At 42.3% G+C, this 24,067-nt stretch overlaps 1 protein-coding gene across 3 annotated transcripts in view; it reads left to right on the top strand.

The window, feature by feature from the left end:
* Positions 1-24,067, top strand: part of TLN2 (talin 2) — a 488,673-nt gene that overhangs the window by 278,362 nt on the left and 186,244 nt on the right. For all 3 annotated transcript variants that reach the window (XM_029064739.2, XM_029064741.2, XM_029064740.2), the window contains 6 exons: positions 3,109-3,279; positions 8,639-8,736; positions 12,356-12,485; positions 14,535-14,687; positions 18,584-18,726; positions 19,405-19,532. In XM_029064739.2, the coding sequence (XP_028920572.1) occupies positions 3,144-3,279; positions 8,639-8,736; positions 12,356-12,485; positions 14,535-14,687; positions 18,584-18,726; positions 19,405-19,532 (788 nt within the window). In that variant the 5' untranslated portion in view covers positions 3,109-3,143. The remainder of the gene's footprint in view (positions 1-3,108; positions 3,280-8,638; positions 8,737-12,355; positions 12,486-14,534; positions 14,688-18,583; positions 18,727-19,404; positions 19,533-24,067) is intronic.

Below are 24,067 nucleotides of genomic sequence, written 5' to 3'. Positions count from 1 at the left end.
TTGCTCAAAATGGAACTTAGATAGTTTGATTACACCTAATTTCATGAAAAAATAAAAAGGATATTTTAAGCAACTCTGTCATGTTGCTGTAATTACGCCACTATCCAATCTGGTAAATTAATTCAGTACTGGATGGATGCCCAGTGATGAGAGTATTGTGTATATTGCTGAATTTTGACGTTATTGAGATAAATGTAGTCTTTTCACAATTCTGCTAAATAATTAATTCCTCCAGTGTATAAACATAAAGTTAGAAAACAAAAACCTGCCTGTTTGCATTTGTGTTTCAGAGGTAGACATTCACAGCCTGTTCAGTGAGATCACTTTTATATCCATCTTGACTCTCACAGTGTTTTCTCATGATTTTAAACAAAGATCAAATGTTCCTTTAATCCTGAATCTTAGTGTTGTGAACTCTTGTCATTTCAGAGGCTTATTAGGCCAAGACCATTTCTATAAGAGGAGGTGTAGTTTTGTGTCATGCAATTACGATCTTGGACTAGTTCTCCTGGCTTCATCTGGGAAGGTTCTAGCCAGGGTAATGTTGAACCATGTAACAAACCAGCTGGTGAAAAAATTACTTCCAGAAAGCCAAACTGTTCTCTATCCAGACCTGGGAATACTGACTTAATGCTAGACAACCTGAGGACTACAGAGAGCAGAATCAGAACCTACATGTTGTCTTCATCGACTTCAGAAAGGCTTCCAACTCAGTGGATCGTGGACACCAGTGGGCTGTCCTTTGTAAGTCTGACTGTCATGAAAAGTTAATTAACTGAATAAGGCAGTCAGACCTTTGGGCCAAAGCTGCTTCCCCATACCTTCTGCTGTCACATGGCATAAAAATACAATACTTTTCACCATAACATATAATGCTCCACCTGAAGCCTAACACTACAGCTCCTGGTCCAATGGGACCCTGGGGTGGTTTGAAGTTTAAAGCTATCCAAAAAATTATGCTTCTTCCCAAGAAAGCAAAAATCCAAGTGTGATCCACAGTCTTTCCCTAGTCATCTGGGTTTTTCTCATGATTAGGTTTTTCATACATTGGGTAAAGCGTAGCAGCACTCTGCCCAATCGGTTATCATTCATTCATTCAATAGTATTTATTGAGCGCTTACTATGTGCAGAGCACTGTACTAAGCGCTTGGAATGAACAAGTCGGCAACAGATAGAGACAGTCCCTGCCGTTATCCATATGTCCAGGTCTCCAACCGCCAGCTCAACTCCCACGTGATCTTTTTGCAACATCTTTCTGCTCCCTCTCAGCTCATGTTGCAGGAAAAAAGTCCTACCTGTACCCTCTTTTACTCCTCTTCTCTAGCCTCAGGTCCTCTTTGAAACCCTGACCAGGTCATTGGGTTAGTATAAGGTGATAACACTGTGTAAGCAAGGGAGGAAACTCCCAACTTTGCATCACTTCCTGGCTCCTCATCTTCTTCCTCCCACCCACCCCCCCCCCCCCAGGGCAAAGCACAGCCTGAACTCCTCTCCAGCAACAAACTTTCTGCCCATGTGGTTGCAATAATGTGTGTTGCCCTCCTGACTGGCCCTCCACTACCGCCCTGGAGAGTAAGAGTTTATCCATTACCTTGTCAGCTAACATTTGCTTGCTAAAAGCCAAAATGTTTCTTCAGCTAAGCAAAGGATCTGACATTTCAGAGTCCATTTAAGAAGGGTATTTGTACATATCACTGCTTTCAAGGAAAGTATTTAGAGAAGCAACGTGGCCTCCTGGAAGTAGCTTGGATCGAGGAGTCAGAGCGCATGAATTCTAATCCTGGCTCAGCCTCTTGCCTGCTGTGTGATTTTGGGCAAGTCGCTTTATGGCTCTGTGCCTCATTTTCTTCATCTGTAAAATGAGGTTCAATAACTGTTCTCCCCGCTATTTAGACTGTGAGCGTGACTCATTATCTTGTGTCTACCCCAGTGCTTAGTACACTGCTTGGCATATAGTAAGTGCTTAAAATACCACAAAATTAGTAATTTTTATTATTCCCAAAGCATAAATATGATGAAAACATTTCTTCCTCCACCCCAATTGCTTGCAGGAGGATTCAGTATTATCATCATCATCATCATTATTATTATTACTATTAGTAGTAGTGATAGTATTTATGGTACTTGTAAGTACATACTCTTTGCCAAGAATTTGCCCAAATCCCCTGCCTCTTTTCCTCCAGTCCTTATAAACTACAACAAAACAACTTTGTGAATCCACATTTTCATTTGCTTGAAAAAAAACCGACTATTGAAAACATATAAATTGGGTCTTTTTCTATTAGCTCTGGTTTTGCCCAAGGCAGATATTTAATTATTACTAATATTTACTGAATAGCTTTGAGTTTCTCATTATACTAGATGTTCTGCCATACAATTCCCTAAATAAGTTCTCTCTTAAATGTGTAGTGAAATCAGGGATAACTGTCTGACAGGTCACCGTGTCATCTTCCAAGCTGTACTAAAATCATAACTCCTCCAAGAAGCCTTTGCTGATTGACCTCTCGTTTCCCCACCCTATTGTTCCTTTCTATGCTGTCTATGCACATGTACCCCTTAAGCATCTTGAGAATCATCCCACTCCTGGACCCTCAGCACTTAGGTATCTATCATTATACTTTGCCACTTCCCCACCTGTAATTTATTTTAATGTCTGTCTCCCCTTCTAAACTGTAAGCTCCTTTAGAACAGAATTGTCTCAGCCAATTAAATTGTACTCTCTGAAGCTCTTAGTACAGTGTTCTGCATACACTAAGTCCTCAATAAATACCATTGATTGATTGATTGATACTATGAGGGGAATATTGACACCAGCTCCCCTTCAACCCCTACCAAATGACCCAGATTTAAATGCTCTTCTGCTTCATTGATGGGTTGTAGGGGGATGAGTTGGGTGCTGATGAGACAATTTTCCCTCATAGTAGGAGCTCTGGATTTAGATGAGGTGAGGAGAAATTTGACACTTTTGACTATAAGGTGCTATGGCTATGTGCATTTCAATAATCCAGGCTCTCTCCATTCTTCATGTCATGGAAAATTGAAGGCTCCGTGCCCTGTCTTAAATGTTTCCTGGAAATTAACAACTTATTTTTTTTTAATGTTTTTCAGCTGTTCTAAGGGAAGCTCTCAAATCACCTGCAACAATGGTGGCCCTGTCGTTGAAGATTTGTGTCCGCCACTGTAATGTGGTGAAGACGATGCAATTCGAACCCTCCACTGCAGTGTACGATGCTTGTCGAGTTATTAGAGAGAGGGTACCTGAAGCTCAGACTGGCCAAGGTAGGCTCCAGAGTCACTTGTTGGGACCAGTGTATACTTATTTCCCCTATCCACCGTCCCCTCTGCATTGACTACACACTTGGCTATGTAGCTCTTGAGCATTTTGATCCTTACCCCAACCCCACAGCATTTACACACATATCCTTATACTCTACTATTTCCCTTATCTGCAGGTTCCTTTCATTCATTCAATTGTATTTATTGAGCGCTTACTGTGTGCAGAGCACTCTACTAATGCCTCTCTCCCTGTAGCCCGTAAGCTCCTTGCAGCTGGGACTGTGACTGCCAGTCTTTTGTATAATGCTTAGTTCTGTTCTCTACACATAGAGAAGTGCTCAATCAATCAGTTCAGTCAATTGATGTATTTATTGAGCTCTTACTATGTGCAGAGCACTGTACTAAGTGCTAAGTAAATACTACTCATTGTTAGCTGAGGAAACGGAGTCAGAAAATCAAGTTACTTTTTTCCCCAGTACAAGTAAGTTTGAGGCCAGGATGGCAACTCTCAACCCCCTTGCTTTTGCAGCCCGAATCCTGTTGTTAACTGCCCTCTCAAATTCCTGATGATGGATGGAAAATCAACCCCTCTAACAGGCATTGGAATCTGTATTTTGAGAGGAACATGACACTTAGATAAAATGGCTGTATGCTTCAGACTTGCTGATAGCCCTACTAAGCAGGTCTCATAATGATCTCCTTTGTTTGAGAAGTCTAATTGGACTCTGTGGAATTCCTGTGATGGAATTCTCTGGACCGGAGAGTTGCTTCCCTGAATGGTAGCAAAGCGACGTAAGATGATTTTATTGAGAGGAAGTGGGGACAGGACCACAATCCGGCATTTCAGCTTTTCACACTCTTTAGCGTCTTAGCTAGATCTTGGTTTTAGTGTAGTTAGTATTTCAGTATTTTCAGCTCTTGGGTTCATTACATGTTCATTCAATTTAGTATCACCAAGTAACTTACCTTGATGAATAAGTTAATGGACCAGTTCCTGTCAGCCTGCCTAGGCTACTCCTTGGTTAGAAGTGCTTTTGAAGAGGTATTCAAGCTATTTGTTTCCCTACTGTTTCAAATGGGAGACACTTCTAGATAGTAATCTCCTCCATTAGACTGTAAACTCCCTGAGGAAAGGGATTGTAAGCTCCTTGAGGACAGAGGGCAGGGATCTTGTCTATCAACTGAATTGTATTCTCTGCCAGCAGTGTGGCCTAGTGGAGAGAACATGGATCCACGAGTCAGAAGGACCTGGGTTCTAATCCCGCGTCTGCCAATTGCTTATGTGACCTTGGGCAAGTCACTTAGCTTCTCTGTGCCTCAGTTTCCCTGACTATAAAATGGGGATACCTGTTCTCCCTCCTACTTAGATTATGAACCCCATGTGGGCTAAGGACTTTGTCCAACCTAGTTATCCTGTGCCTACCCCAGAGCCGAGAACAGCATTTGACATATAGTTAGCCCTTAATGAATACCATTAGAAAAGGGCTTAATACAATGTTTTATGAACCATCTTTCACATGTCCTCCCTCATCTGGTATTTCCTCCTTCCTCATATCTGTCAGACTCCCACTCTCCCCAGTCTTCCAAGCCTTGCCAAAATCACATCTTCTCCAGGAGGCTTTTCAATCAATCACTGGTGTTTATTGAACACTTACTACGTGCACAGTACTGTACTAAGTGCTTGGAAGAGCAGAGCACAACAGAATTAGCAGACACACTCCCTGCCCATAACGAGCTTATGGTATTTCCCAGCTAGCGTCTTATTTCCCCTTCTGCACTGCCTCCGCACTTGGATCTGTATCGTTTAAGCACTTGATATCCGCCTCATAGCACTTAAATATGTGTCCTTATACCATGTCTTTTCCCCTACCTTTGATTCATTATAATGATGTGTCTCCCATTTTACTATCTCTCTCCAATCATGGTCCCCCCCTTTCATCCTGTTTCCCCATCTCAGCCCCAACGTGAGGTTTATCAAGGCAACTCCTATAGCTGTCTCCCCGTCTAGACATAAGTTTGTGGTGGGCAGGGAGCATGTCTGCTAATTCTGTTGTGCTCTGCTCTCCCAATCTCTCAGTACAGTGCTGTGCACATAGTTAAATGCTCAGTAAATATGATTAATTAATCCTAGAGCTTTTTTTTTTTGCATGTACCCCCTCCTAGAGTCATGGAAGAGTAAGAGCTTACTGTGAGATCTTCAGGCTGGAGGAACCTCCAATAGCCAATTCCCTGGATTTCCCCTCTGGTTGAACTTTAGTGTAGTCCTCTGCAAATGATAAACTCTCAATAAATTCCATTCACTGTGATTGATTTTGTTTGACCTCTGCCGTGGGGGAGTAAAGACTGAATGAAGTGAGGGGCTGCTTTCTGTTGTCCATGACCAGCTTCCTTTCCCACATCCTGGTTCCCTAATGCTGGGAGATTTGATGTTTCCACCACAACAGTGCCAGCAGTGGCAGGACAAGGACCCTGCTGTTGCAACTCAGAATCCTCTATTATTCGCTGGTATTTTTTGGGCACTTACTGTGTGCAGAGCACTGTACTAAGCCCTTGGGAGAGTACAATAAAGTTGGTAGATCCAATCCAAGTCCTCAAGGAGTTTTCGATTAAGAGCTTACAGTCCTCTCGAATAAGACTTATTTTTAGAAAGGTTTTGGTACCAACCACTGAGACTTTTTCTCCAAATCCGTTTTCATCATTGATTAAGATCACTGAGTCCATTTGCCTTGGTGGAAATCAATGACCCCTGCCTTTGTTTCTGTTTTTCTCCCTGCCCCCTTACTCAAAGCTTTGAAATAGAAAGAAAATATTGGCAGACAACTAGTGTTCAGGACACTCTTCATGTTTTGAAAAACTTTTTGGCTGAAAGTCAAGCAGATGAAAATCCCTAAAATCTCCCCTGCTTCCTCCACAGTTCCTCCCTCTCTTCTCCTCCACCCTCTCCAACTTCCTATATTCCCTGCCAGTAACTCGAGATCTTTGCGCCTCCTCACTGAACTCTCTCCCCTCTTTCTCTCCCATTCCAGCCCATACTTCACTCTACTGAACAGTTCATTTTTAATTAAAAAAAGCTTAATCCATGTTTTCCACTCTTCAACACATCCAATGGCTGCCCATCCACCTACGCATCAAACAGATACTCCTTACCATTGGCTTTAAAGCACTAAATCAACTTGGTCCCATTCTCACCTCACCTCACTGTTCTCCTACTCCAACTCAGCCCACACACTGCTCCTCTTCGGTGAGTTTACTCACTGTGCCCTGATCTCGTCTCTCTTGCCGCCAACTCCTTTCTCACATCTCCTTAGGTTCCGGAACTCCCTTCCCATCCATAAACACCACACCACCACTCTCCTCACCTTCCAAGTATTTATTAAGTTCGCAACTCTTCCCAGAGACCTTCCTGATTTCCTCTGTTCCCTCTCCCTTTTTCATCATCTGTGCACTTCGATCTGTTATGTTTGGATGTTCATATTCCCCTCATCCTCACCCCCACAGCTCTTATCTACATATATTTAAATTATATATTACCAATTATTTATTCATATTAATGTCTTTCTCCCCCTCTAGATTGTAAGCTCATTGTGGACAGGGAAGATGCCTGTCAACTCTTTTGTATGATACTCTCCCAAGTGCTTAGTACAGTGCTCTGCACATATTAAGCACCCAGTGAGTATCACTGACTGCTGATGAAGCCCAAACATCTTCAAAACGGGCTGTGTCTGGGTGATAAAGAACTATACCTTAAAATCTTATTTTATCCTTTCATCGTAAGGAATAAAGTACATTTACATGAAACACAAGCTGCAGACTGGAGTGTGAAAATAAAACTGTACTATCCACCCACCTGCTCCAAAATTGAATCGCCCAATCATCTCTTCCATTCCACTTCCCACTGCCTCAGTTGCGAAGGAAGATTATTTAAGGAGAATGCTTCAGCACTCTTCAGCACTCCTAGATCTTTCTTACCGCCTGGGGGCTCCTGTACTGTACCCCCTTATATACCCAGTTGGGATCCTGGAAGAGTGAGAACTTATTGCAGCTCTAACTAGATGCCTTGTGAAGACTGCTGCCTGGAGATATCTCCAATAGCCATTTCCCTGACTTTCCCTCTGGTTGACCTTCTTTCTCGCAGGGTCAGTGCTGTTCACCGTGACCCAGTACCTCTTCAAAAGTTCACTCAAGCACTTGCTCTATTTTTGGTAGCCTGTGGCTTGAAGAGACTCACTCTTCTAAATAGCACTTGAAGTGGGAGAAAAAAAGGGGTGAACTATTTTACTTGCAGGCACAGATTTAACCCTGTCATCCTAACTGCCCCCAGATGCTCTAAACCTCTCATTTTAATTCATCTTTCAGGTGGCAAGGTACACATTTTTAGTTGTAATGAGAGATCAATTCCCACATTTAGGCTTTAGCTCAGCAGTGAGGTCTGCTCGCATTAGCCATTTGACTTTTTGTGTTGAATGGTTACATTAGAGGAGGTAATGGACCTGCAACAAATAGAACAAAGTTTGATTATTTGAGTCGTAGGGAAATAGATCAGTGAAAATTAAAGCCCCAGTCCCAACCCTGCATTATTAGCTTTGGTTGTTATCTGGTGCTACGAGATCCTAGCATTTTTTAATATTGTGAACCAGCATCTCCTGGGTGTATAATTCCGTGGCGTGAGGGAACAGCTGCTAGAAGCCCGGCTGGGAGGTCACAGAAGCCAGGGATAGAATAGTCGGGGGTCTAGACAGCTGTAAAAGTGCCACAGGTGATCTTATCACTGCTTAGTGTGGTGGTTTCACAGTCCTACCTTAAACTGGAGCCCCATGTAGGACCGAGACTATGTCCGACCCGATTAATTTATACCTACCCCAGTGCTTAGAACAGGGCCGGGCACTGAGTAAAGGATTAAGAAATATAATAATGATAAAAATAATACTAACAAGAGCGTTTGCATCCTGTATCGACTTCTCTCTTCTCAAGTACTCGTAGAATATGGAAGTTTTCCTTCTAAGTCCAAATTGTTTACCTATACTAATTGTGGTTAATGGAAATCTTAGCTTTGCTCCCTAATTCTTTTAGAAAGCATTCATTGAACTTTTGCTTGTAACTTAATAACTAAACTTTCATGTCAGCTCATCTGTAGTTTAAAGTGCCACTGGTGCCATCCTCTGAGGACCCTGTGCCCTCTGCTGACCAAGCCAGAAATTTCTCAGCGATCACAGTGATTTATGCTAATATCCTTACCAAGCCAACGGGCTTGAAGCACCGAAGCTGTACCCATCCGTTCCATCTTTGAGTACGATCTCCCAGTGGCTTGATTCTTCTCTAATGGTGTGTCATAGCTTCCTTTTTTTGTTTTTTCCTTCCTCAGCCTCTGACTATGGATTGTTTCTGTCTGACGATGATCCTCGGAAAGGTATCTGGTTGGAAGCTGGCAGGACGCTGGATTACTACATGTTGCGGAATGGGGTATGCTGTTGGCCTGGTTTTTTCATTCATTCATTCAATAGTATTTATTGAGTGCTTACTGTGTGCAGAGCACTGTACTAAGTGCTTGGAATGTACAATTTGCCAATAGATAGAGACAGTCTCTGCTTAGAGACGGGCTCACAGTCTCAATGTCAGATCTCGCTTTCCTGTATATCTTCCCCCAGCCCCGGATCGATGTAATGAAAGCAAGCATTCTTTTACGTGGAAGGGATGAAGTATCCCAGCTCTGCCACTTGTCTGCTGTGAAATCTTGGGCAGGTCACTTAACATCTGTGTCTCAGTTACTTCACCTGTAAAATAGGGATTAGGACTGTGACCCTAAGGACATGGACATGGACTATGTTCAACCCGATTATCTAGTATCTACCCCACTGCTTAGTACAGTGCCTGGCATAAAGTAAGAGCTTAACAAATACCACTTAAAAAAGAGGAAAAAAGAATCCATTTTGATCCAAGGGCAGACTAATCTCAATCTTCTCTTCTTGGAGAAGGAAGCTGAGGCAGTGGTAGGAAGGATCAGCAATTCAAATGCTACAGACTTCATTTTGAGAAGAAGCAGTATGACTTAGTGGAAAGGGCTTGGGAGTCAGAGGCCCTGGGTTCCAATCTCTGCTTTACCTGCTAGTTATTTGCTGTTCGATCTCAGGTAATTCACTTCACTCCTCTGTGTCTGTTACCTCAGCAGTAAAACGGGAAATGAGTGTGTGTTCTCCCTCGTACTTACACTGTGTGGCCCATATGGGACAGCGACTGTTCCTGCCTGACTAACTTGTATCTACCCCAGTGTTTAGATCAGTGCCAGAAACCTAGTAGGTTCTTAACAAATACCATAATGATAATAATGAGAGTCAGGAGAAGAGAGGTCTTTTCCTCTGCCAGATGAGACCAGACTCAGATTTCCTCCTTTCTTCTCTGGCCAGGTACTCTGATGAGGTATAATCAGTCCTCTGGCAATTTTGAGGGAGCTACTCTTGGAATTGTCAGCAACAAGCAGAGATGTGGTAAAAAAGTGATCTTCCAAGCTAAAATAAAAATAATATTTCTCTGAGATTGCTACTAGGGAAAGTCAGTGTGCTTGAAAAGAGTTATTCCAACCCAACAGCAGTGCAAGTGTGAACAGGATTTTAAGCAGTTACAATATAAAGGGAATTTTAGGGAAAGTATGGTAAAAAAAAAAAAGAAGCAAAAAATATCCCTTGCAGTCTATGAAAACCTTATGGTAATAATAATAATGGTACTCGTTATCATTTACCAACCACTGTACTAAGCGCTTAGGGTGAATATAACACAATCAGATTGGACACAGTCCTGTCCCACATGGGGCTCATAGTCTCAGAGAGATGGAGAACAGGAATTTAGTGGTCCTTCTAAAATTTTATTAAAAAAAAAAATATGGTATTTGTTAAGCACAATGCCAGGTACTGTACTAAGCTTTGGGGTGAATACAAGCAGATCGGGTTGGACACAGTCCCTGTCCCATGTGGAGCTCATAGTTTCAATCCCCATTTTACAGATGAGGTAGCTGAGGCGTAGAGAAGTGAAGTGACTTGCCCAAGGTCACACAGCAGACAAGTGGCAGAGCTGGGAGTAGAACCCATGACCTTCTGACTCCCAGGCCCATGCTCTATCCAGTACACCATGCTGCTTTTACAGTTGAGGAAACTGAAGCCTAGAGAAGTTAAGTGACTTGCCTAAGATGGCACCGCAAGTGTGTGATGAAGTGGGATTTGAACCCAGGTCCCCTGACTCCTAGGCCCATACTCTTTTCATTTGGTCATATGAGTGGTCAATTCCTTGTGCATGAAGTGGACAAGTCTGAAGTGAACACAGTTGAATAAAAGCTCAACAAATGATGAAAATGTTGCAAATAAGCAGCTTCCTCTAGGAATCGAAAGAAGAGTTACTAATGATGATAATGTGATTTATGTAAGCATACTCCCAAATCCTCAAAGCGATTCTAATCCTTGTTTGGGCATTACAGTCAAACCTCTGCATTGCCATGGAAACCATATACCACTACTTGGAGTCAGTTAAGAAATGAAGACAAGATTTTCCTTCCTTCACTCCGTACAGTCATTGTAGCTTAAAACAGCTAATCAGAGGCTATCTACCGTTGCCGTACTCCTCCTAATCACATTAATGTGTCGTTGCTCTAATAGCCTCTTAGAGTATTTTGTTGTAAAATGCAGCATCTCATGTGGATCTGTAAATCGGAAATCATCACGGCTTAGTGGAAAGAGCATAGGCCTGGGAGTCAGAGGACTTGGGTTCTAATCCTGACAATGCCCTTGGTCTACTGTGTGACTTTGGACTTCACCTCTCTGAGCCTCAGTTTCCTCAATTGTGAAATGGGGATTCAACACCTCTTCTCTTTTTTTAAAGGCATTTGTTAAGTACTTACTATGTGCCAGGGACTGTACTGAGCACTGGGATAGATACAAGCTAATCAGATTGGACACGGTCCATGTCCCACATGGGGCTCACAGTGTTTATCCCCCTTTTATCGATGAGGTAACTGAGACACCGGGAAATTGTGACTTGCCCAAGGTCAAAGAGTAGTCAAATAGCAGAGCCAGGATTATTCATTCATTCATTCAATCCCATTTATTGAGCTCTTACTGTGTGCAAAAAACTGTACTAAGCACTTGGGAGAATACAATGTAACAAATAGACACATTCCTGCCCACAGCAAGCTCAGTCCAGAGGGGGAGACAGACATTAATATAAATAAATTACAGAAATACACAGATTTATACATATATTAGATCATAGATTACATAGATACATGGATTAGAATCCAGGTCCTTCTGACTCCCAGGCCCATGCTCTAACCATTAAACCATGCTGCTTCTTTCTGTTGTTCTCCTACTTAGACATTAAGCCCCAAGGGGGGAAGGAATTCGATCTGGCCTGATTTATTTGAACCTATTCCCAGTGTTTAGAATAGTGCTTGACACACAGTAAATACTTAACAAATACCAATAGAAAAATTGAGTGAGAATAGAGCAGAGTTGGGTAAAATATTGCTCCCATGTTAGATAGGGCCCATTTGATAACCCACCCCACAGGCCAGGTGTGGCCTGGTTCCAAGAGAACAACTTCCACCTGCGGCAGCCCCTCTTTAGCAGCTTCTGATGCAGTCAGCCACCTTCCAGTAGGTCACAAGCCTCACCCTGGCATCTTGGGAGTTGATGAGTGTGTTAGTGGCCGGCGGCAAGTCATCAGGAGGCCCCGTGGAGCTGCTTGCAAGTCAGTATCCAAACCTCCGCCCTCCAGTGCACCTCTGGTGCCAAGCACTTGCGCCATTAACATTTCATCAAAGTGTTGTGATATGAAGATCGCTTCTTTTAAAAAAAAAAAGCCTGTCTCAGAATTAAGTAGTCAATTATTTTTATTTTTTAGTAGAGTAATTATCGACTATTTCTGTCAAATGGATGGAAGGTTCAGTAAGAACTTGGAAACAAATGGTTCCACAGGTTAGGGGATTCATTTGTGTGGACTTTGGGGGCAAAACTTGGTAACTCTGTTTTAACTGCTCAGAAGTACCTCTTTATGTAGGGGTGACTGATGTGTTATAAATGTATGCTTTGTGCTGCAGGATATTTTGGAATATAAAAAGAAACAGAGACCTCAGAAAATACGGATGCTCGATGGAGCGGTGAAAACAGTGATGGTGGATGATTCTAAAACCGTTGGGGAACTCCTGGTTACCATTTGCAGCAGGATAGGTAAGACCTTATCTGGCTGAACCTTGTCTGGGCCTCAGTATGTGATGGTAGCCATTTTTGGATTTGGGCCAGGGTGATCTGTCTAAATATGTTGATTAAATAATTTGGACTTGGATGTTGGGAGATGTCATGCTGAATAAATGGAGTACTGGATTGTCAGTCAGCAACAGGCTGACCTACAGCTCCTTTTCATTCATCATTTACAAATACATTTGCATCTATCTGTTCCTTAAACTTTTTATATTGCTAACTAGGGCTTTTTGAACACTAGCATCCTTGCAACTCAGCTTTGTAATCACTGAAACATTGTCTGTCTTCTAACCTCGAAGTTTTCCTTCAACTCTGGGAGATGTGACTGAGAACCAGACCGATGCTTTTAAGCAAAAGGAAAATTAATCGGTAGTGGAACATCAAACTTTTTGTAGTATGCTCTGCACACAGACACTCAGTAAATCCCATTTTATTGATCAGACTAGCTGCAACTGCTTTTTGGGACAGGAGGAAGGGGGTTGTTTTTTGGAGGGAATCAAATATTTCAACAGTAACAAGCCCAAAGTTTTGCATATCAAGGGGATGGGAGAGTAAGGAAACAAGTGTTCTTGGGAATCAAAGCAGAGCCTGGGGAAAGCTGCATCTACTAGTCTGGCCCTGCCTTCCCTTGGGGAGTAGCACCAGGAATTTATGATACCATAGGAGGCAACCAGTGGAATTCCCCATTCCAGGAGCCAGAGAAAGAATCCTGGGGGCCCAGTTTGATGCTTCTATGTATGCCAAGAACACTTGCCCCTGTACTCTGCATCCTCTCTCAGCTTTGTCAGGTTTTACCCAGAAAGCTATGCTTGACCATCTCCTATAGAAGTTCAACGGAGTTCAGAACAGTATATGCCGACACCTGTGCTAAGCTAGCGGAGAAGCCTGAGTTTGCGGCCCTCCTGCCCCCCATCTCAAGTCTTTGGATAGGATGAGTGAAATCAAAATCAAACTTTGATGGAATTGTACATCTTTCCGGTACACAAAGGAGCTCCATTTTTGCAAAATTGTAGTAATAATTAATGGGTTTCTGCTGAATGCAGTGTACATCACATGCTGTGGTTGGGGATTTGCTCCACATTTTAGAGGATGTCTCCCTGCCTGAACATCTGAATGGGCAGCAGAAGAGCGCGCAAAGCTCATGTCCATTCCCACAGTGCCACTACCCTGCATTGGTAGCCTTGTACAGGGCTCCACTTGTCTTCTGTCTTCAATACCTTGGGCCTCCAAGGAGACACTGTTAATTGGCCTAAGAGATTAGGATTGATCTCATTTCAAGACTGGGAAGCTAAAGTGCCTGAATGCCTCCTTACGTAAATACTAGAAGTGGCACCTGAGTGTGAGATAACCAAGCAGTGTTGTTTATGTCCTAAATGAGGTGCTGCTGCTGACAATCGTCAGAATTATTAATTAAAAACCTATGGTGTGTAAAGCACTGAATTAAGTGTTAGGGAGAGTCCAGTAGAGGTAAAAGACACAATCCTTTCTCTCAAGAAATTCACTGTTTAGGGGAGATGGGCACAACACTATTTGCAGATATAGAGTATACACGCACACAAAAAGTTATCCAGGTGCCCGTGTGTGCTTCAATACTAAGGGATATTTGGATGGGTATTACCTGAGGAAAAGAAAGTCAATCCAGGAATGCCCTCTAGATGAAGTGGGATTTTTGGCGGGGGGGGTTAAAGATGGGGGAGAGATGTGGACTGAGAGATTAAAGAGAAAGGGGTTGCAAGAAGTTGGGGAGGGCTTTAGCAAGAGGCCAGTTGGAGGAGAGGAGAAAGCCATTGACAGGGAGAATGTTTGCTTAGAAGGAGCGTAGAGTACAGGCAAAGAGGCCAGATATCGAAGTAGAGTTGGTGGGAGGCGTTGAAACCAGTTTTCTGGAGTTATTTCTTGATGAGAGAAATGCCACTACTAGTGTGGTTGCACTTTTGATGGCGTCCCTAGACATTCTAAACTCAAGAGCAGGAGCTGACCACAACTTACTTCTGAAAATGCTCCGTGTGTAATCCTTAGGGATAACCAATTACGAAGAGTACTCGTTAATCCAAGAAATCATTGAAGAAAAGAAAGAAGAAGGAACAGGCACACTCAAGAAAGACAGAACATTACTAAGGGATGAACGAAAAATGGAGAAGCTGAAAGCCAAGCTGCACACTGATGATGACTGTGAGTACATTCACTCTCTCTCTGTCTCTCACTTTCTCACCCAGTTTGTCATCTTCAAGATTTGTAGGCAAGAAGAGAGATGGTCTTATTCACTCCTGGAAAAAAGATCATGTTGGTGCTTCCCTTGAAATCAGGGCCATCTAAATAGAAAATAAATTTGCTATCAATCAATATCATTTATTAACTGTTTACTCTTCATTCATTCATACATTCAGTTGTATTTATTGAGCACTTACTGTATGCAGAGCACTATACTAGGTGCTTGGGAAAGTACAGTGCAACAATAAACAGTGACATCCCCTGCCCACAACAAGCTTACAGTGTAGTGTTGGGGAGGCAGACATCAATACAAATAAATAAAATTACAGATATGTATATAAGTGCTCTAGGGCTGAGAGGTGGAAGAATAAAGGGAGCAAGTCAGAGTGACACAGAAGGGAGTGAGAGATGAGGAAAAGTAGGGCTTAGTCTGTGAAGGCCTTTTGGAGATGTGCCTTCAATAAAGCTTTGAAGGCACTACTATGTACAGATCACTGAATTCAGTGTTTGGGGGAGTGCAGTAAATACGAGTGTACATGATCCTTGTCCACAAGTAGCATATAATCTAGTGTGGAAGCAGACACATCAATAAATTATAGATAGGATGAAATAGTTGTAATACTTCAGATGTTTACATAAGTGCCGGGGGCTTTGAATAAAAAATGCTTAGATGGTGCAGAAGGCCCAAAGCAGGAGTTGGTGTATAAAATACGATGATTAGCTATGATTAGAGATGATTCAGGGAAGGCCTCCAGGAGCAAGAGTGATTTCAGAAGGGCTTTGGAGTTTGGGAGAGCAGTGGTCAGTTGAATATGCTGAGGGAATAAGTTTTTTGGGTTGGTTTTTTTTTGGGGGGGTGGGCAGTTTGGGTTTTTTAATTATTATTTTATGGTATTTGTTAAGCACTAACTATGTCAGGCACTTTACTCAGCACTGGAATAAGTACAAGATACTAAGGTTCGATGCAGTCCCTGTTGCACATAGGGCTCACAGTCTTATCCCCATTTTACAGATGTGGTAACTGAGGTTCAGCAAAGTTAAGTGACTTGCCCATGGTCGCACAGCAGACAGGATTAAAACCAGGATGAGAACCAGGTCTTTCTGACTCCCAGGCCTGTGTTCTTTCCACTAGCTTGTACTTTCCAATTGCTTAGTACAGTGCTCTGCATACAGTAAGCACTCAATAAATAGAATTGAATGAATGAACAGTAGTCTACCAACTCTAAAAGACTCATCTCTCTCATGTAACCAACTATTTAATGTCACCAAATCTTGTCAGTTCTGCCTTTCACATCATCACTAAAATCCACCCTTTCCTCTCCTTCCAAACTGCTACTATGCTCATCCAAGCACTTTTTTTAACAGTATTTGTTAAGGACTTATTATGTGTCACAAACTGTTCTAAGTGCTGGGGTAGATACAAAGTAATCAGATTGGACATAGTCCATGTCCTACATGGGGCTCGCAGTCTTAATACTTGTTTTGCAGATGAGGTAACTGAGGCACAGAGAAGTTAAGTGACTTGCCCAAGGTCCCACACCAGACGAGTGGCAGAGCTGGATTTAGAACTCAGGTCCTTCTGATTTCCAGACCTGTGTTCTATCCATTAGGCTACGCTGATTCAGTTATCCTATTCCACCTTGCCAACTGCATCTGCGTCCTCACTGACCTCCGTGCCTCCCATATTTCCCCACCCCAGTCCATACTTCACCCTGCTGCGTGGATCATTTTTCTAAAGAACAGTTCATTCCACATCTCCCAACTCCTCAAGATCCTGTAGTGGTTGCCTAGCCACTTGTATATCAAAGAGAAACTTCCTACTTTAAGACACTCAATCAGCTTTCCTCCTCCTACATTTCCTCTCTGATCTCCCACTCCAGTCCCTTCACACACTTCGCTCTTGTAGCGCCAGCTTGCTCACTGTGCCCTGATCTCGTCTATCTCACCCCCATCCTTTTCCCACATGCTCCCTCTAGCCTGGAACTCCTCCCCCTATATATATATATATATGCCAGATCATCGCTTTCCCCATCTTCAAAGCCTCATTACAGTCATATTTCCTTCAAGAGCCCTTCCCTTCTTAAGCTCTCTTTTCCAAAATTCCTCTCTCTTCTGCATCATCTGTTTTCTTGGATCTGTTCCCTTTGGTTATTTGGTATTCAACCCACCCTCAGCCCCTCAACATGTCTGTCTCCCCCTCTAGACTGTAAGTTCATTGTGGACAAGGGTACATGTCTTCCAACTCTGCTGTACTGTACTCTCCCAAGAACTTCATAGAGTGTTTTGCACACAGTAAGCGGTCAATAAAAAAATAGAAGCTATTAAAACAATCTAAGATGCATGGCCTAGTGCAAAGAACACAGGATTGGCTGCCAGAAGACCTGGGTTTCTAATCCCAGTTCTGCTGATTGTCTGCGCTGTGATCTTGAGCAAGCCATTTAACTTCCCTGTGGCTCAGTTACTCATCTGTAAAATAGGGATTAAGACTGTGAGCTCCATGTGGGGGACATGGACTGTGTTCAACCTTATTAGCTTGTATCTATCCCAGTGCTTAAAACATTGCTTGGGACATAGTAAACTCAACAAATACCAATAAAAACATATAAATGCCATTTATTGATTGATTAGTGTGTGCTCCCAAGTGGTTAGTACAGTTCTCTGCACACAGCAAATGCTCAATAAATGTTACTGATTTGTAGATTCCACAAAAATGAGGTCACACACAGTTAGCTCTAGTTGGATCTAGAGACTGGAGGTTTCTATCCATGGAGAGAAAAAATTTGCAGTAATAGTTGGTATGAGATAAAAGGCAATTTAGAAGCTTGTGGTCTGAGTGGGAGTTGGTCAGGGTAGAAATTATTTAGACTGTGATACCCTTTTGGGAAAGGGACTATGTCCAATCTGATTAGCCTGCATCTACCCAGCGCTTTGTACAGTCCCTGCTACATAGTAAACACTTGACAAGTATTTACTATGGACAAAGAGATAATGAGATCCAGTTTGTATCCACATTGCCATTTCAGGGCACTTGAGGCCTGCCAAGATCTTTGTCCTCTCATCCCAGGCCACTGTATCCACTACTCCCCTGCCACTACTCAGTAATTTCCTTACCCGCCCCGCTCAAAGGTGCTTCTTCTCGTTGGGGAGACAGGCAAGTTCCTTCTCCTTCCATCCCTGGGAATCAAGGAACCCAAATGTAAATAGCCGGCCAATCCCTTATTACCCCAAAGCACTCCTTGTGATCAGTAAAGGTTCGAGGCTGCCATTAGTTTTCAGGTTCTGTCTTTCAGTCCTTTCTCCCTATTCTTTTCTAATTTCTTTGTAGTCTTCCACCTTCCCTTCTCCAATCCAGGTTTTCTTTCCATCCGTCTTCTAAATTTTATTTTCTGCCCCTCTTCTCCTCTTTCGTTCCCTTTTTTGTTATGTTTTGATCTTCTCAGCCTCTTCATATTACTCTCTGTTTTGATCTCATCAGGAACAAGGGTAGCACATTACATGTGGGGGGTTTCGGCCATCTGAGTTATTTCCATAGAAACATAAACCATCTGTCCAAGTTCTTGGAGACCTAGCCTGGTGGTCTTGGCACAGATGAGCGAAACCAAAATTATTTTTTGTATCGTAAACTAATGAATCGCATTGGCTTCAATTAATCCCAGGAGTGATGTAATCTGCAATCTTGTCCAGATAAATTCCCCCTTTCAGTCACCTTTAATTCTTCCTTTTGTGCTGTGATATATTAAGATTATCTGAATGTTGGTATCTATGTAAATCTTCCTTATTTTGAATTTGAGTAAATCCTCTGACAGAGCCAGGCAGTGGAAATATTGAGCCTTAACCTAGTTTGGTTTTCATTCCAGTAAACTGGCTAGATCACAGTCGGACATTCAGAGAGCAAGGTGTGGATGAAAATGAAACACTGCTGCTGAGACGGAAATTCTTTTATTCGGATCAGAATGTTGATTCAAGAGACCCAGTCCAGCTAAACCTGCTCTACGTCCAGGTCTGTTTCAGAACCCAGAATATTCCTGTCCCCAACGTGGATGCATTAAAAGCTGTAGCTTTGAGGCAAAAAGTAATTTGATCTATTTTAAACTTCATAAAAGACGAACCTGTTTTCCATGGTTCCAAGGATAGACAGAAAGAGAGATAAGGGGACTGATAGACCTGCACACACATCCCTCCTCCCCCCACAACACACACACACACACCCGTTCCCCCTCATCCCCCACCTTCTTAGCTGCCTTTGTCCCAATCTATTCATTGCTTTACCTGAGTTAAGACTCTTAATGGGTTCCACGGTGATAGAATGTTAAGCAAGGGAGAGCTAAACAAGCTAAATGGTAGGGAATGATTTAATGTGCAGTAGTGTGTTCCCAAGATTCAAAGTATTGACTGGCACAAAATGAGTGTATTGAAAAGACTGATTTAAAAAAAATCCATAATGTATAATTATATGATCTAATAGCAATTTTATTATGTACCAATTAAAAAATATCTCAAACTAGATGTAGAAATGAACATACTTAGTAGTTAAAATGTTCTTTTGCCTATTATTCCGCAAAAAGGCATCACATGCTAACAAACCAGAAATCCGTCGTCATCTATGCTAAATATATTTGCTATTTTCCAATGTTAAATTGAGACCAGCTATTCCCTTTTGACTTTTCTTGCTTTGTAGGCTCGAGATGACATCCTCAATGGCTCCCATCCGGTCTCCTTTGAGAAGGCTTGTGAGTTTGGGGGATTTCAAGCTCAGATCCAGTTCGGACCTCATGTGGAGCATAAGCACAAACCTGGATTTTTAGAGTAAATGGCTTTTCTTTATTCTCCCACTTTGAGCACTTCTTCTGAAGCGGTAGAAGGATGAGGCCTACCCTCCAAACATATGTTAGGGACTTTACTGTCTAGAAGTGTATGACCAAGCAAACAATGATATTTATTGAATGCTTACCGTGTGCAGGACGTTGTACTAAGTGCTCGAGAGAGTACTACACACCAGAGTTGGTAGACACTTTTCCTGCCCACAGCGAGCTTATGGTCTCGAAGGGGATATATGTATTAATATAAATAATTTATAATATAGAATTTATAGAGATGTCCGTAAGTGCTGTGGTGCTGAGGATAGGGTGAATACCAAGTGCCGAGGTGATGCAGAAGAGAGAGGGATCCAGAGAAAAAAGAGCTTAATCAGGATAGGCCACTTGGAGGACGTGTGTCCTTAATAACACTTCGAAGATAGGGTAAGTGGTGGTGTGACATATGTGGAAGGGGAGGAAGTTCTGGACTAGATAGAGGACATTGGGAAAGGAGTCAGCGGTGAGATAGATGAGATTGAGATGTATTGAGCCAGCAGTCACTTGATTAGATTTTCAGTGGTCAGTTTTGTGATTCCAGTTTCATTTTGGCCCCATTTCTCTCAAAGGCAAGAGCTAATCTTTCACAGTCTAGTGGAACTTATATCTCAGTTCCTATACCATGTTTTGTTAGAACTAAGGAAATTCTTTGGACCAAGAAAGAGCAAATACATTTCTCCCTGTGGCTACTTTACATCTGTTTTTCCATCTTGCTTTTCATTCTGTTCCCTGACTAGCAAGTTGAAACCTTTGATATCATCTATCTCATGAGAAATATAGTCACTTTTTGCCACTGCAGCTTTGCTTTTTTTGGTTTTTTATGTTACTTAAGTACTTGCTATGTGCCAGGCACTGTATTTGCGCTGGGGTAGATGAAAGCAAATCAGGTTGGTCAAGGTCCATGTTCCACAGAGAGCTCACAGTTTTAATCCCCATTTTACAGATGAGGTACTGAGGCACAGAGAAGTGAAGTGATTTGCCTATGGTCACACAGTAGAGAAGTGGCAGAGCCAGGATTAGGATCCAGGTCCTTGTGATTGTCAAGCTCATGCTCTATCCACCAGGCCATGTTGCTGTTTGCCTCTCGTCTGTCCTGAAACACTGGGTAATCTAAGTAATCATGGCAAGCCGCCTTCTTGGATAAGTGAATCTCAGAATTCAAAATGGTGATTTGCAGTAGATTTTACTTCACTGTGATCTTCTTTTCAGAGTTAATTTTGAATGGCCTTCTAAGAGTTTCTGTTGTTTCACTCTCTCAATAGTTTCTTTATGGATAATTCAATTTTATCCAAACCGTTGCCGCATTTAGACCCCAGTTCTTTAACTTCCTAATTGAAATCCCTGGGGGGGGGGTGTGTGTGTGTGTGTGTGTGTGTGTGTGTGTGTGTGTGTGTGTGTTGGTGGGGGGGGGTTGAGAGGGAGTTAGGGAGGGAGGGGAGAGAAAGTGTGTGTGTTTTCACCTCCTTGGACATCTTCTTGTCCTGTTTTTACATCATACCTATCTACTGTGGACATGTTTGATGTAATGAACCCAAGGATTATGACTCTAGGAGGATAATAAAAGTCATGGACTAATTATACCCCTGAGAAATAAAGATTTTATCTCCAGGTGGCTGTTGTAGTGATGACGAATTGGCGATGAATAAGAGAAGAGGTGATTTATAAATAGAGGAATAGACTGAGGAAATCATTTAATAACAGAAAAATGAAATGTTTTCATGATTGCTCTCCACTATTGTAAACCTCAGTTGTCTCTCAAGCGAAGTAGGGAATCACAGACTTGTTCATTTCTCCTAAACACCAAACTATGCACTCACGAAGCAGCGTGGCTTAGTGGAAAGAGTGCGGGCTTGGGAGTCAGAGGACGTGGGTTCTAATCCCGCCTCCACCACTTGTCTGCTGTGTGACCTTGGGCAAGTCACTTCACTTCTCTGTGCCTCTGTTACCTCATCAGTAAAATGGGGATTAAATGTATGAGCCCCATGCGGGACAACCCTGTTACCCTATATTTACCCCAGTGCTTAGAACAGTGCTTGGCACATAGTAAGCACTTAACAAATACCATTATTATCATTATTATTATTATTATTATTTCCTTCCCAAAATAATGATGAGAAGACTGTATCAATCAATCAGTGGTATTTATTGAGTGCTGGTGGTTTAAATAGCACAGTGTACCAAAGCACTTACATAATAGTAGTCATGAACCCTGCCCTCAAGGAGCATTCATTCAGTTGAATTTATTAAGAGCTTACTGTATGCAGAGCACTGTACTAAGCGCTTGGGAGAGTATAGTACAACAATAAGCACATTCCCTGCCCCCAGTGAGTTTACAGTCTAGAGTGGGGAAGACAACAACAATACAATTAAATAAATTACAGATATGTACGTAAGTGTTGTGGGCCTGGGAGTGGGAAAGAACAAAGGGAGCAAGACATGGTGACGCAGAAGGGAGTGGCAAAGAGGAATGATGAGGTTTAGTCTGGGAAGGTCTCTTGGTGTGCCTCTTATCAATGACCCTTCAATAAGCCTTTGAAGGGGGAGAAAGTAACTGTCTGTTGGATATGGGAAGGGAGGGTGTTCCAGGCAAGAGGCAGGACATGGGCTAGGGGTCGGTGATGAGATAGGCGAGATTGTGGCACAGGGAGAAGGTTAGCACTAGAGGAGCGAAGTGTGCAGGCTGGGTTGTAGGAGGAAAATAGCAAGGTTAGGTAGATGGGGGCAAGGTGATAGAGTGCTTTAAAGCCAACGGTGAGGAGTTTTTGTTTGATGTGGAGGTGGATGGTCAAGCACTAGAGTTTTTTTGAGAAGTGGGGTGACATGTCCTGAACATTTTTGTAGAAAAACGAGCCAGGCAGCAGACTGGAGTGGGGAGAGACAGGAGTCTGGGAGGTCAGCAAGGAGGCTGATGTAATAATCCAGTTGGGTTAGGATGAGTGATTGTATTCATGTGGTACCAGTTTTATTGGAGAGGAAAGGGTGGATTTTAGCCATGTTGTGAAGGTGGAACTCATAAATGCTTTGCCCTCTATTCCCTGAGAATCAGTGTGTCTTAGTAGGGAGTGGGCCTGGGAGCCAGAAGGGTCTGAGTTCTAATCCCGACCCAACCACTTGCCTGCTGTATGACCTTGGGTAAGTCTGGGCCTTGGTTCCCTCATCTGTGAAAAATGGGGATTAGGAATATAAGCCCCAGGGGTGACAGGGACTGCATCTAACCTGATGAACTTATATCTTCCCCAGCACTTAGAAGTGCTTGGAACATCGTAAGCGCCTAACAAGTGCCATTATTATAATTATTATCATTAATCCATACCCTTGGTTACTGGGCAGGCCGTGTCTTGTAGGGCAGGATGATGCTATCGCAGTGTTGACGCACTAAGCACATGTGCATTATTTCCCTCCAATCACCATTAATCCCAGAGGAGGAAAACCCTTCTTGCTCTGACCAGACCTAAATAGTAGAGTCCATGGTCTTTCAGGTTAACCAGACTGGGGTAGTACTTCCGCAATTCTGTGCATGCTCTCAGTCTGATTTCATGCTAAATCCATTTCATGTGGCTTTCGTTTAAAGTCCCAGCATATTTAAGAATTGAATTATAAAAGCCTTCTGAAAAGACATGGATCCACAGATTATTGTAGTTGAATCAAATTTCTATTGTGATTGTGGCCTAAGCCTTTACAGAGGGTGAAATGTGGTATAACATTATGAGATGAATCCTTGGAAGTTTTTCTCTGTGTTGGAAATGCTGAGAAATTTATTCCCCCAAGGAGAATTATGTGACAATTAAATGTGTCTTATTTTTCTTCATTTGAAAAATCTTAGCTTGCAAATTTGCTATCTTATTTGTAAAGTTTCTCATTTCTAAAATGCAATATTGGAGTCCCCTCTAGTGAAATATGTACTTCAACTCAAGTTTCATATTAAAACAAATGGATTGTTGTCTCGTGGGTTTTTTCCTGAGGAATTTAATTTAGTTTTTAATTAGACACAATGCTGTGTGGGTAATGAGAACTTTTTTCATTTGGCATTCATATGGAATTCTGAATATGGGTTATCCATAGTATATCGATGGACTTTTCTTTTGAAAGGCTTTGCCTTTTAGTCAGTCCATCAATGGTATTTATTGAGCACATGCTATGTGCAGAGCACTGTACTCAGCACTTGGGAGAGTACAAACAGAGTAAGAAAGCACGTTCCCTGCCCACAAAGAAGTTAAAATTCTAAGGGTGGCGAGAGAGAGATATTAATATAGGTAAATTATGACTCTATACCTGAGAGCTGTTTAAGCTTCACAAATTTACTTTTAATGTAGTGAGACTCTCATGCCATTTAGCTAACAGAACTAGGTTGGGTCTCTAGAATTTTTGGCCATGGAAAATTTTCTAGGGATATAGGTGTTTTTATATGTGACCGTGTCCCATTCATTGAAAGCAACCTGCTTATTTTGGACACAGTCTCTGATGTAAAAATCAGGTTGTAGTTTCAGA

This window comes from Ornithorhynchus anatinus, chromosome 5 (assembly GCF_004115215.2).
Source record: "Ornithorhynchus anatinus isolate Pmale09 chromosome 5, mOrnAna1.pri.v4, whole genome shotgun sequence".
NCBI classification, from domain to species: Eukaryota; Metazoa; Chordata; class Mammalia; order Monotremata; family Ornithorhynchidae; genus Ornithorhynchus; species Ornithorhynchus anatinus.
This window is presented reverse-complemented; position numbering and strand designations above follow the sequence as displayed.